Here is a 14,061-nt window from a genome sequence, read left to right on the forward strand (position 1 = left end):
TGGGTATTACGAAGAACTCTCTTTAAACTATTATTCTATCAAAGTCTGTCAGGGAAAGATAGCATATCTGAGATGTTGGCATTCTGAAGACACTATGCCTTACCTCTTGGGCTTTTACCACCAGTCATTGCACTTCGAATCAAGTTGGTCACAGATTCTCTCCCCACTATCATGAGCACCAATGCACCTCTCGGCTATCAAATCCATTTCTTCTGTTCTAATCTGAAAAGATAATCAAATAAAAAGGTCTCAAAGGAAAATTTTGGGATGAAATTCATCTTGACCAGCTATGGCTCTATATCAATTCATTGAATAACATGGAAAATGCAAACATAAAATCCAAAAAGAACAAAATATATACCTTGACTTCAAGACTCAAGTCTAAACATGCTCTCGTAGACAACTTAATAGATCAATAAACATGGTCTCTATCAGAAAATCCCTTTCCCCATAGTCATTTCAATATCAGCAGAGTTCTTCTTCATCGCGTGCTCAGGCTTTCCATTTTCAAGCCCAACAGACTCATGCCAGCATCCTCCCTCGAAACTTGCACAAAAACAGAGATAATAGAGCTTGAGCAAATGTAGATATACTGAAAATATTTCAAAATTCAAAATGAGAAACAAAATAAGCAGGTGAAATGTCTGGCCCACACACCACAAATTTATCAAAAACAAGAGCAAAACAAATTTATTTCCAATGGCCAGACACCCCACAAGTTATCTCTGGGATTCACTCGTCCAGACATGTCTGATTGTCTGGGGAAGAATCACTCAACAGAACAGGTGAAAGTAGATCAAAGATAGACAATTAAAGAAGCTGGATGTAGTAATCGCAACAACACGACTACATGTTAATTTATAGGCAACTGAGAGAAGATGAAAACGCGATTCAAAAGGGCAGATATGGCAAGATTTCGAAAATACCAAATCCCACAGCCTGGAAAGTAAAATATGAATCTGGTTTTCTGAGCAAAGATACGAAATCAAGCAACTGAAGTTGGGATATACCACAGCGAAAGAGGAAACCTAGCAGAACAGTTTCTCATACACGGATGAACAGTATCCAGCGAAGAGATTTTCCACAATCTTCGCTTCTGCTCGACGTACTCACCCACACAGAGCATGCTTCCTCCTTCTCCTTCCACGATCTTCGGTTACCCTTCTGCATCCTCGCCTAACCCAGATTAGCTAGTCGGAAAAAAAAAAGGTAGGGAGTAGGGTGATAAAATATTGGGGTGAAACTGGGGAGAAGTGGGCCAATGATTAAAAAAACTAATTTCTCTCTTATGAATTGTGTTTTCCAAACTTCCCATTAAGTAGATGTAGATGTAGATGTAGATGTAGATGTAGATGTAGATGTAGATTATGAGCTTTCCATAACTTTTTTTTGCCTAGTTCACCCAATTGTGTGCCTGGTAAATTTTTGAAAATGGTAGTAATTCGTCTACATGTAATTTCAAAACTGGAAATTATTGTAGTATATACTCTAATAGTTTGATGAAATTCATTTGACATATCTATACAATTGTAGTCATACACATATAGTTATAACTTCAATACCTAAAGTAATTATTGCAAAAGAAAGAAAGAAATTTTCATGGTACTGTAGGGAGGAGAGGAGATCATAAAGGAACGCAGATGGAAAAATCAAACCAAAAAAAGAACACTACGATAAACACTCAACAACCTCAGAGCCGAGAAGTTGGACAAACAATTTGTGCTAAATTTGAGGGAGAGTTTCAAGGAGGATATTGGATCAGCGTTAAGAATGAAGATTCTTCCCGCCCTCCTTTGAGGGGGATACTCTTTAAGGAAGAAGCTTCTAACATGAATAATGAGTCGCCGATATCTGCCAATATGATGGGTATGGCAGCCACTGGTTCACTAGGTAAAGTTGTATTTGTTGAGCTTAAACATGTTAGAAACAAGGTTACTCGTAATTAGAAATTAAAAGTTTGCATGGTTACAAAGACGAAAAGTAATGAGTTATTATGCGTTGAGAAGCTTTATTCTTCTTTAAGGGGTACCGTGTCTTGCTATATAACCACTAAGTATTTATCATTAGCTTTAAATGTTTTTAGTATTTTGATTGAGTAGTTTTGTAACAAAGGAATTCTATGTCTTTTTTTAGTCTTTGGCTTTTATTTTTCTAACAAGACCTTATTTTGTATCGGGTTATGGTAACCCTGGTGCTTCTTTAAGAAGCTTTATTCTTCTTTAAAAGGTATTGTGTCTTACTGTATAACCACTAAGTATTTATCATTAGCTTTATGTTTTTTTTAGTATTTTGATATGTATTGAAATGAGTTATATGTCTTTTTATAGTCTGGCTTTTATTTTTCTAACAAAACCTTATACTATACCAGGTTATGGTAATCCGAGTGCTTCTTCAGGAATGAATAATGTGCCTTATGTGGCCACTACTGCTCAAGGGATGAACCATGCTTCCTTAGAAAAATGGAAAAACATCCATGAAGAAATTAATTTGAAAAGACGATCACCAGGAGCATTGATGACTCCACCTCATCTTGGAAGTGGGACAAGCATAGCTTTTGATTTTGACAAACTCTTTGAAGAAGTTATTGAGAAGATTAAAGTTGGCCCACATTTTGACAAGCTCGTTGATGGAGTTCTTAAGGCGATCAATTTAAAAAGACCATCACCAGGAGCATTGATGACTCCACCTCATCTTGGAAGTGGGACAAACATGGCTTTTGATTTTGACAAACTCTTTGAAGAAGTTATTGAGAAGATCAAGGTTGGCCCACATTTTGACAAGCTCGTTGGTGGAGTTCTTAAGGTGATCAATGCCCATCCAGATTTCGTGGCTGGTCGTGAAACAATGGGGAAGAGTTCCAGCAGTAACAGGCTGAACGAAAATGGGACAAGCATGGCTCCACCTCATCTAGGAAGTGGGACAAGCATAGCTTTTGATTTTGACAAACTATATGAAGAAGTTATTGATAAGATCAAAGTTGGCCCACATTTTGACGAGCTCGTTGATAGAGTTCTTAAGGCGATCAATGCTCGTCCATATTTCGTGGCTAGTCGTGAAACAATGGGGAAGAGTTCCAGCAGTAACGAGCTGAACAAAATTTTTATTGATTTAGAGAAGGTTGAGGGGCACACACCTAAGAAAACCTTACAGTTTTTTCCTCCACGACATTCTGAATCACCTTCCAAAAGGACTAAGATTATTCAGGTAAAACAAAATTTGACTTAAGCTCACTTATTTGTAATTTCTTAATCTGATTGCTTAAGCATACTGCGTTTGAGAAAGTGCGTTTGAGAAAGTTTATTTGAGTTCATTTTATAGTGTAAGCATATAAAAGTGTTTGACTAAATTTATGAAAATTGTTTATGGTATATATGTTTAGAACTCATTTTCATAAGTTGCTCATATTAGCTTATGAATAAACACTTATACTTACTTATGAGCAATCCTGAGTTTATTTTAATAATTTTTTAAATTAACTTATGAATAAACTTGTATGTGATAAACGCTTAATTAGTCTGTTTACCCAACCCCACAAATAGTCTACTTAATTTGTATACAAACTACGTGTACTTAATTGGGCTGCTATTTGAACTTTAATTCCTTAAATACCGTTGTTTTTGCTTATCAAAAGAAATATTGTAATTATTAAAAAGTAAGAGTGAGGCTATTTTGGAGTATTAGTATAAGTATATATGCCATGAATGATATGTTTTTGTGCCTAAATTGTGGCACATGTGATGATATATGTGTGGTAATGCATTGAGGTTTTGCAGGATCAAACCAATGAGGAACTGGAAAAGCAAGACAAATGAGATGAGAACTAAGCTTTATGATGGAGGAAAATATTTAATATGCCATTGCATGATTATTAAATTTGATTATGAGTTGTTGTTATTGTGCTACTATATTGGTGATGGTGTTGGTACATGTAAAGTGTGTTGGGTAATTTCAAGGACCCTAGTTGGATCACAAAGCTAGTAAAATTTTGCATTCCTTATCATGTATGGGAGAAAAACTAGATAGCTCTTGACATTTTATTTTAGACCTAAGAGATAACAACTTCAGGTTGGACTTTTAAATTATTACTTTCTTGAGAAAGTAATTGATATCCAAAATATGTTCATTGTTATTTATGGTGGCCGTATAAATATGGCAATGTGTGCTTTGCTTTGTGTTTGTTCTAATACCAACAAGGTACAACACAATTGGTAGATAGTTGAGTTCTTTAAGCATTTAGTCGATGGTTCGATCCTTATGTTGTGTGTATGAAGAATGAATTGTTATGAGAGTTATCCACTTATTAATCTTAGAGCCTCGAAGGAATTAGTGTTATAGCTTCCGGCTGCAAGATATGAAAATATATCAGTCAGAGAGACAGAAAATTGAGATATTATTGAAAGATAAAAGATATTAGGCTTAATTGCACTTTTGGTCCTCAACTTTGTCCTTCCTGCGAAAATCATCCCTCAACTATGAAATTAGCAAAAACCGTCCTAGAAGTTTACACCTCACCGTTGTCTTCCTGCGAAAATCGTCCCCCAAAAGGACGATTTTTGCTAATTTTGTAGTTGGTGGACGATTTTCACAAGAAAGACAAAGTTGGGGGACCAAAAGTGCAATTAAGTCAAAATATTAATATGATGTTGAGAAATACCTGAACTTAAAGATTTTAAGAAATATTTTCTACTCTTGTTTCAAAAGAAAAAAACAAATATTTTCTATTAATATAGTTCATCAATTACTTACAAAAGTAAGCATTAAATGATTTTTTAATGCAGTTTTTAATTTCATTTTCTTAACTATTTTTTGTAGGGAACTAGCTAGCATTTATTTTTGCATATGCTTTGTCTATATTCTCTCTTTCATAATATATATGGAAATTTTTTAAAAAATATTAAATGTTTCATTGATATTATAAAATTATTTATATTTAGAAAAAAACTCAAAAAATACAAAAAATGAGAGAGGAAGTATTGTGGAATGCAGTACCTTGGCCCGAAACATAAGGTATTTTATGTCATACAACAACACAATTTCCTCTGCTATGGCAAAATTTTGGGCAGCGCCTCCACCCCCTTTTGGGGTCCTCCCCCATTGGTTCCTCCTCCTCTATGGAGGTTTTCCTTTCTTCTTAGTTGATGTTTTCTTCCCACATTAGGTGAGTTTCTACCACATTAGGTAGTTTTTCTACCACAATAGGTGCTTTATTAACCAAATAAGTGGGTTTTTTTTTTGCACTCTCCTGGTTTTGCCTCTACCCAAATAATTGAGATAACACGTGAAAGAGACTAAAGACCATCCTTCAACTAATGCCTCTTGTGTTTTTCGTGTTTTATCTATTGTCTCTCCTTATGTTTTTTCAACTAAAGGGTTCTGTGCAAAAGACTGAGTGTATTGTGACGATGTATAAAAAGTACTAAATCTGGTATTATGAAGACACTAATTTTTTGCTCATTAATGCAAAACCTTTTTTGATCTAACTCTACTTAGATAATTTGAAATAGAAACTTCAGTAATGGTATGATGAATTCATGCCCAGGTTTTAGGAAATGGTCAAGTATACTCCAGGATCCCACATGCAGAAATATAGTAATACATGATTAAAACTTACACTGACATGTTTTTATTATAGTAGATTACAAATTTAAGCCTCTGATCCCATTGCATAAAAAGTAAAAAACTCACCAAAATCAATTCCCCATGGCATTTGAAGGTATTACCCAAGATGTCCTACATAAAAGCAGACGACTTGTATAGAATAATATAATATATATCGTACTATACAATCTTATGACTTCAATTCATTAACCGATCCAAATATCTTTACAGCCTTAAACATCTAATCATTATAAATTAAAAATAAAATAAGATTAAACAAAATAAAGCTTCACATCACTTCATGCCCATTGCACAAATCCATAATCATTTGATAAGTTATGAGACTCGTGACATTTTCCTAATCAATCAACATTTTTTCCCCATTTGTGGTCTGAATGGTGGCCTTGCTACTACTCTGTATGCTTAGCCCTTCACCGTGTTTCTTCATTTCCTGAGACCTGACAAACTCCTCAATTCGTGCTTTTAGTTCAACATCAGGAATCAGCATATCCGCAGTAAGATGAGAACGGTTGAATGGGTCAGACTGCAAACAAACAATTAGACAGAAAAGCATAAACCATGGAACCTCTTAAATGAACATCAGAAATGAGGAAGAAACGGTCAAAGGCATACAGCATCACTAAGAAGATGTCTCTGAATGACAGGACGATCAACCGTGATCCTTGAAGAAGGCAAGATAACTGGATCCTTCATCAAAGTGTACTACAATAGAAGAAGAAAAAAAGGTCATGTATGATTAGCTAATCCTGTATCCAAAACTTCTTATCATGAAAAATGGAGAGCTTAGCAAAAGCACACATGCATCAAGTCATCATCAAAAAAGAATTTTGTAAGTAAAAAATTAATAAGTGTGACTCTCCGACACCCCTCTGGGGATTGCTTTTCCAACAAAAAAATTATATGAAAACTAGAGCAAAATGTAGATCATATATGGGAGACTGGTGACTCTTGTGCAAACATAGACACAGATGGGCATACAAAAAGAAGTATGAAACGCACTTGAATCGGATCAAGGAATTCATCTGGTATTTCTCCCAGAGTAGCTTCGGCATCCATGGCTTCTGAAGCAGCAACTTTTGCTTTAGCACCTAGTTGAATAAACTCCTGTATGACTTTCGGATCCTCACCAATTCTACGTAGGACATCTGCACCAGCACTAAACAACTGCGACAGGTGTATGGTCAGATTGCATTTGCCTGCGGTAACTGGTAATACAGATTAAAAACTTGAGAACAACCTGAAGTATGTCAGAAGTCTCACGAAACTAACCTGGTCATTGTATGATCTACCATCTTTGGAGATTGCAGCTGGGAAGATAGCATTTGTGTCACCTCTAGCCAGGTGAATATATATGTGCACAATCTTCAAATCGATAAATTTTTTAGTAATTTATACAAAAAAAAAACAATTCAAAATAAGTTAGTGTCATGCAACCTGAATACCTTTCCCCTCCAAATCCCTCTTCCAAAACAAATCATCATAAATATTTAATATAAGATACATAATAAATAATAAAGAACAAAAAGGTTTTGGTAATATTTAAGACAAGAGCAAACAGCAATATATCATGAAGCAATTCAGAGTTGCCACCGTTGGTAAGAGTTCTCTGACGAACTAGAAGTTAATGCAGCCAGCATAGGGAAGAAGACCATGGTACACTAGAGATTTGAAGTGGAGCTTCAATAATTTTGGTTACATATATACAGACAAGCAAACAACCCCATCATGAAATGACTCAACCAAATTACTGTCGACAAAAAATTCTTCACTACAAATGAAGCATGCAATGCCACAAAAAAAGTGTAAGAAATTGACATGGCACACACAAAACTATAAAATACATGCGGTGGGGCAGTACTCTTTTAGTATTTTCCTTTAATTGACGGTAAGATAAAATCAAAACCTGTAAACTTGAAATTATGGCTTTAAGTAAAAATTTGTATTACCTATATATATTTCTCAATACTAAGCTTCATTAGTATGAAAATTTTCAATACCCCAAGAATATGACACAAACATAGCGAGAAAGAAAATAGAACAGTTATACGAGTTTTATAATTGATAATAAATTTTGGACTACTAATCGGGTATTAATAAAATAAAATATCTTCCGGATGGAACACAGCTATATGAATTTTATACTAAATAATAATTTTTGGGCTAATAATCGGATATTTATAAAATTAAATATCTTCAGGTTCCTCTGATCGACGATCAGGTATTTATAATAACTTTAGGACCAATCCTAATATAGGCGCAGAAAAGAGCATATTACCTTTCCTCTCATAGTTATTCACCATGAAAAAAATAATTAACTTCAGAAGTTCTGAAATATAGTTGATGCCAACCTGTTTTAGCAAATCCTTTGGACGGAATTCATATTTCTCAGGATCTTTCAGACTAAGCGATTTTCTTTGGGGACCCACCAATTGCAGCAGAAAGTAATTCAGCATACTAGCCACTCTTTCCACCTTGAAAAAGTGGACAAATAAGATTAAACTCAGGGAGAATAAAAAAACTTCAGAGGAACATTTAAGTTAGCCACTATAACTGTTTCATGAGAAGACAGGATGAATGACATGCTACGGTTGGAAGGAGAGAGATATTACCATCTCTGGAAGTAGGAATGGAACAGTAATCTGTTCTGAAGTAAATGCAAGCATACTAACATCTTCATTTGCCAACTTCATATCTATTCGAATAATCTACAAAATTATCATTGTATGTTTTATTAGATAAATGTAAACACAAATGCAGATACATAATTACATGAGACCAAAATGTCAGACAGACATTTTCTTGAGAATGGAATAACCGGGTCCTCTCCTGCCTCTCCTGAACTGGCCGTCTTTCCCACTCAGCTGTATTTGACATCTCAGCTTCCAATTCTTTTAGCTCAAGAATTTTGTTCAGACTTTCATCAAGAAGATATATACTATCATTAATCAGAAAGTTCAAGAAATTCAAATAGACACCCTTTTCCTCCTCTTTAGCGATCTGGGAAAAAATCAAGTTTAGCATAATTTAGATAAAGTTAAATATGGTGTGAGATATAAAAAAATAATAATAATTGAGTTCTTTTGATAAATTACCTGTCTCCAAGCATTACGATGACTAGGGACCTTCCATAGGTATTCAAGGAGTTCAGCAATATTATGACGGATGTTAAATTTGTCATAGAACTGTAATGAACAAGTGATCGAAAAGAAAATTAGTTAGGGGTTCCTGTAGTCAACAATGCAGAAAGAATAGTTATTTCAAAAGCACATGGAATGTAAAATGCATATCAATGTGTCTTTAGATAGAAAACATAATTGGGGCATTATACTGTGAGCTATAAAAATATTTAGGTGAAACAGTTTGAAATAAAATTCACCAGTTCTCCTGACATTGCTAATTGATAACATGTTTAGGGTCATAACAAAACAAAATTTAGCCATATTATGTTAGACGTTTAGCAAACAGTACCACTAACATGACTGACATAGACCATTAATCAAAAAGAGATATGATTTCAAACAAATCAAATATATTTCATATATTAACTAGAACTGTAGTCTTAAAAAAATAGCTGGTCATGCTCATGCCTCCAAGATAGTCCTTAAATGTAGACTAACCTGTGTGTGAGAACCGGTAAACTCAATGTCAACATAAAGTTTCAGAAGATTCCTCACAAGATACTCAAGAGACAGTTGGTGTCCTTCAAATAGAGTAGCTGTAGCAGATGAGCCACTGCAACAGGGAACAGGGGAGGAGGGTTACCAAAGTATGCTTAAAGACTTCAAAACAATATTTAGCGACTTAAAATTAACAATAACAAAACAGTCCAATTACCTTGTACGGGGCATCCAGCAATTCAAGACTTCAACCATCTTTGCTCTCAGATATGGGTTTTTGATAAAATCAGGGCTGGCCATGAACATAATTATAAAGTTCATAAACTCATCCTGCAGAACAATGATATTAGTGCATTTATCTTGCATCAGAAGAATTTGGAAGAGAAAGGATAGATCCACAAAAAAAGGGGAGAAAAAACTGAGGTTAAGTCTACCAGTACGACTCCCTCTAAGGCCCTAGGAATCCGGGAAGCAAATATTAAAAGTTCCATGGCATCTTCTACAAAATGCTCAGGCATGGTAGCAAATTCCATTGGGCATGTCTGTGGTAGAGGCATCTTGAATCCACCAACCAAGCCAACCAACCAAACGATCATCAAGCGGTAGAACGTAAGAGCATTCTGAATAAGCGTGTTATCCTACGAAAAAATAATATGACTCCAATAATGTAAATAATGAGAATAATGAAACTTTGAGTTAGCCAAAAAACTTAAACTAACTAGAACTATATAATTGATGAATATAAACATCGAACTTTAGTAAACATTTGACTCAGAGAACATATCAAAAATCGGAGGGGATGTGATTAAAATTATAAATAGGAAGATGTGAGATTAGAGAGGCATCTATTCACTTTGAAGATTTGGGGAACAGAGCAGTGGCTCAGTTGTAAGGGGAAACCCTACGAGGAGATTCAATAACAATAGATTCTGTCAGCTCCGATTTTTGGGTTCCTGAGAGATACCATGAAACCTTTTAGTGTAGAAGTCTGTAGTACAAGAGTACAGATGTGGTACACTCAGATCTGGAGTACATTGCATATATGATAGGATGTAAGGCTACTATTTCTACTGACACTATAAAGCTAATGAAGTTTATTCATTCCATAACCCTACAGTCCACCCTCCCCCCCACAAAAAAAGCATACAGGTATCACATAAAAACTAGGAAACACAGTAGCAACGTATTTCATTTTAATGCAGATTCCATAGAGAGGGTACCCTCAATATCTGAGCTTCATAACAAAGCTTTTCCTGCGAGTACAACTCCAGTTCCTTCTCAAGTCGAGATATATCCAATTCCAACTGAGGAGAGGGTGAGTGCCCCTGCATGCCTTTAAGTGTGGAAAGAGCATCTTCACTTCTAGAAATATCCTGAATATAAGAAACAGATAAATAAGACAACATTAAAAGTTAGGCCCCATAAATAAAAATAATAATATTAACAACCAGTAATTCTACCCAAACATACAGATGATTACCTGAACTAAGTGTTTGAAGTCAGAAAATGCTTTTAAAAGGCCTAGGTTGAGCACTCTTGCCGTCATAAAGAAGCATTCGCAAATAAATGAATATTTCGACTTTTGACCACGTGCAGAATTTTCTTTTGAAAGCCCACCAGCATTATTACTACCAGAACTACTGGCCTCTTGAGATTGTTGCAAGCGTTTTTTATCATCATTACATTGATCGATTCCCCCAGCCTTAGATGGGTTTTTACTATTAAGCCATTCAGTAATTTCTTCTGATGATGCATGAAGAGCAGTCAACCCACTAAAACAGGACCATAAGCAAAAGTTAACAATCAAGACATACATTAAACTTCCATGAGAAATTTAATATTTTCTATACAAAAAGCTCACCTTAGCTTTAAACGATTTGAGTAGTGTACATAATTCGGATCTATTTTATCCCTTTTTGTTAAATTAGCATCTAAAAAAGGTTCACAGAGACGAAGCATGACAGCACTGAGATTTACAAACATGCCAGAACTTGCACAAGTAATAGGGTCAACCTGTTCAAAAAAACCACCCGTTGTCTCATAAAACATAAAACTAGGAACAGGTAAAACTTAAAAAAAAATTGACGTGAATATAACTGAGTGATGAAAACATTTGAATATATAAAGTAAAATAAAAATCTATTGAATACAATTTATCTTATTTCACCATATGCTTCGAAAATTTTATTTAATGCAGATAAGAACGAAACTTACCTGTATATGAGCCCTGGATGCATTTATATTGATCACCTCTGCAAGATACTCAAGTACATTTTCTCGAGTATCTGAACTTTTGAGGAGGACGAGAAGTACTTCAGATAGGCCACCATACAAGTTATTCATGACATTTTTGATAGTGGAAAACGAGGATACTAAATCAGCTTGTCGCCGAGTTGATGAATCAGAAAAACACTGCTGTCTGGATTTAAAGGAGAGAAAAATAAAACATGTTGAAAAGGAACCCAATCAACATTAAACAATAAGAAAACCCATCTAAATAAATCCCACAACTATGGTTTTTGAAGTAAGCATATAAAACACAACAGGAAAATGAAAAAATATAGGATTGCAAGTAAAAAAGAAACAAAAATGGGACAAATGGATGCAAGTCTGTAGAACATAAAGCAATGAATAAGACATCCTCTCAGCAACCATCTGAGGTTGAAAAAGTGGAAGCAAGAACATCCTGCCTAACATAAAAGTGGTTGTTATTGCTCACAATGAGAAAGGAGAGGAGGTTAGTTAAGGTGTCGACAAAGCAAGCTGCTAAGCACAAGATAATCAACTAAGGCAGCTCAGAATGTTGATTGAATACAGCCAGTCAAATAGTCAATCTATATACTAAGGTAATTTTATTTTATTTTCAATACCATTTCTAGTTTTTTTCTTATTGCAGGAGTAGGGTAGTAGTAGTGCTTAACGTCAATCAGGTCCTAGACTCCTAGTCCAAGCTAAACATAATAAAAAGACAAAAGAGAACCCTGATCACATCTAAACATATATCTAATAAATTAGGCAGGTCCAAAGATAGAAATATCCTTGAGGTTCATTTCATTCCCATCAACAAAAAAAATATGCAGAAAGACCAACACTGAGACCAAAACCCATTTGTTTCATAGAACCAACAAAAGTTTGACATCGTTTCTCGAAACCAATCAAGTTCACTTAACTAATAATTAAATAGCTGAATCAAGTGTCACACTCCATACCATTATCTTCAGTTCCTCACCAATCCAGACAATGAGAAAAGCAAGAACAAAACATCACCATCAATTAAATTCCACACAAAATACATACACAAACATTAAAAATTGTGAAAATTTTTAAGCTCACCCAACATCAGGCAGGCTCCTGAAAAAGGTTTGATCAGGGAGAGCACTGACATGGAAGAATGGCCCCAAAATGCTGGTCATTTCGATGGCGCGACCATTCATGTAAACCCCTTTGGGAATCCACCATTGATGGCTCACAAGAGACTTTGCACCAGCAGGGAACCTGACTAAAAACAACAAAGCCCTCAGAGAATCCTGAAAGTTTCCAAGAGCAGAAACCTTCATCACACTCCCCCTCAACTCTTCATACAACCCTTTCAATATTCTGTCCAAACTATCAAAATCAGCATCCCTAAACAGCTCCTCCAAAAACCCCGGTGGGCTCTTCACTCCACCACCACCTCCGCCAAACCCTCCGATTCCCCCACCACCAACCTCCGCGAGGACCAGCGGCAGCAGCGGCGAGTGTCCAGCGTCGTTAGCAGTGCTCCGGCTCGGGAAGAGCTCAGGGTTCGCGAGATGAATCCTGCAGTAGGAGACAGAGAGCTTCTTCGCCTGCCTGACAACAACCTCCATTTCCGCCCTGAGTTCCTTGTCCTTCATGCCGGCGATCTTCTTAGCCTCGTCGTAGGCGCGCTGGTAGCAGCCGAAGAGGTAGTGGAACGGCGATTCGTCGGCGTCGCCGGAGAGGCGATCGATGAGGATCCTCTCCATGGTGTCGCGCGAGAGGCGAAGGTCCTTCCCCTCGCTGAGAAACTCCGCCGCGGTTTGCTCCATGTAGACGATTCTGGAGTCGGTGGTGGCGGTGGCGTCGGGTTCGGTGATGGTGACGAGGAAGATTTTGCGGATGATGATGTCCTCCACTTCCTGTGGGGTGCGTTGGGGTTTTGCTGCAGCCATGGGAGGGTGATTGGATTGACGATGAAGATGGAGATGAGATGAGTTTTCGTGTTTTGTGGAGTTTGAATTTTCCCGAGAAACAAACGGAAAATGGATCGTGTTGTTAAATGAGGGTGAAAGAGATGAAGGATTGGGTGTTGAACATGGCTTCTTCTGTGGGAAACCAAACTCTCTCTCAGTTTCAATTGGATTCGGAGGAAGGGATTAGAGCTCAATTTAATACGACTTATGGAAAGTTCAAAACGACTTAGCTTTAGTGTTGGCTAAGGTATCACATACTAGTATCTAAGCCCGTGCTTTGCACGGTAAATGTTTTATTAAAAAAATTAATAATATATTTATAAATTAATATATATTATTGTATGATTTTGAAATATAAATATAAATTAAATAATTATCATCTGAATTAAAGAAATCTTATCTACTGTAAAAAAAAATATATATATATCTACAAATTTTGTGAATATAAACAATGAAATATATCAATTAAGAAGATAGCGTATCAAGTGAGAACAATGTTTATTGTGACGGGTGAGAGCATCAAATCGTGAGTGTACAATTATAAATGGATAGTTGAGATTTAATGTCATTTAATGATCATGTGTTTTTTTTAAAAAATTATGTGACTTTATGTTTTAATCTTCATCATTCAT

General features: G+C 35.8%; 1 protein-coding gene across 1 annotated transcript; it reads right to left on the reverse strand.

The window, feature by feature from the left end:
- Window positions 1-5,728: 5,728 nt before the first annotated feature.
- LOC130739415 (probable ubiquitin conjugation factor E4) lies at window positions 5,729-13,632 on the reverse strand. The gene is made up of 16 exons (XM_057591690.1): window positions 12,570-13,632; window positions 11,451-11,655; window positions 11,098-11,249; window positions 10,717-11,008; window positions 10,457-10,609; window positions 9,671-9,874; window positions 9,454-9,566; window positions 9,237-9,351; window positions 8,712-8,801; window positions 8,413-8,616; window positions 8,229-8,324; window positions 7,968-8,090; window positions 6,889-6,981; window positions 6,619-6,783; window positions 6,232-6,321; window positions 5,729-6,142 (listed from the first exon to the last, which is right to left on the reverse strand). The coding sequence occupies exons 1-16, from the start codon at window positions 13,406-13,408 to the stop codon at window positions 5,957-5,959; spliced, it is 3,120 nt and encodes a 1,039-aa protein (XP_057447673.1). The 5' UTR covers window positions 13,409-13,632; the 3' UTR covers window positions 5,729-5,956.
- Between the last annotated feature and the right edge of the window lie 429 nt (window positions 13,633-14,061).

This window comes from Lotus japonicus, chromosome 2 (genome assembly GCF_012489685.1).
Source record: "Lotus japonicus ecotype B-129 chromosome 2, LjGifu_v1.2".
Lineage (NCBI taxonomy): Eukaryota > Viridiplantae > Streptophyta > Magnoliopsida > Fabales > Fabaceae > Lotus > Lotus japonicus.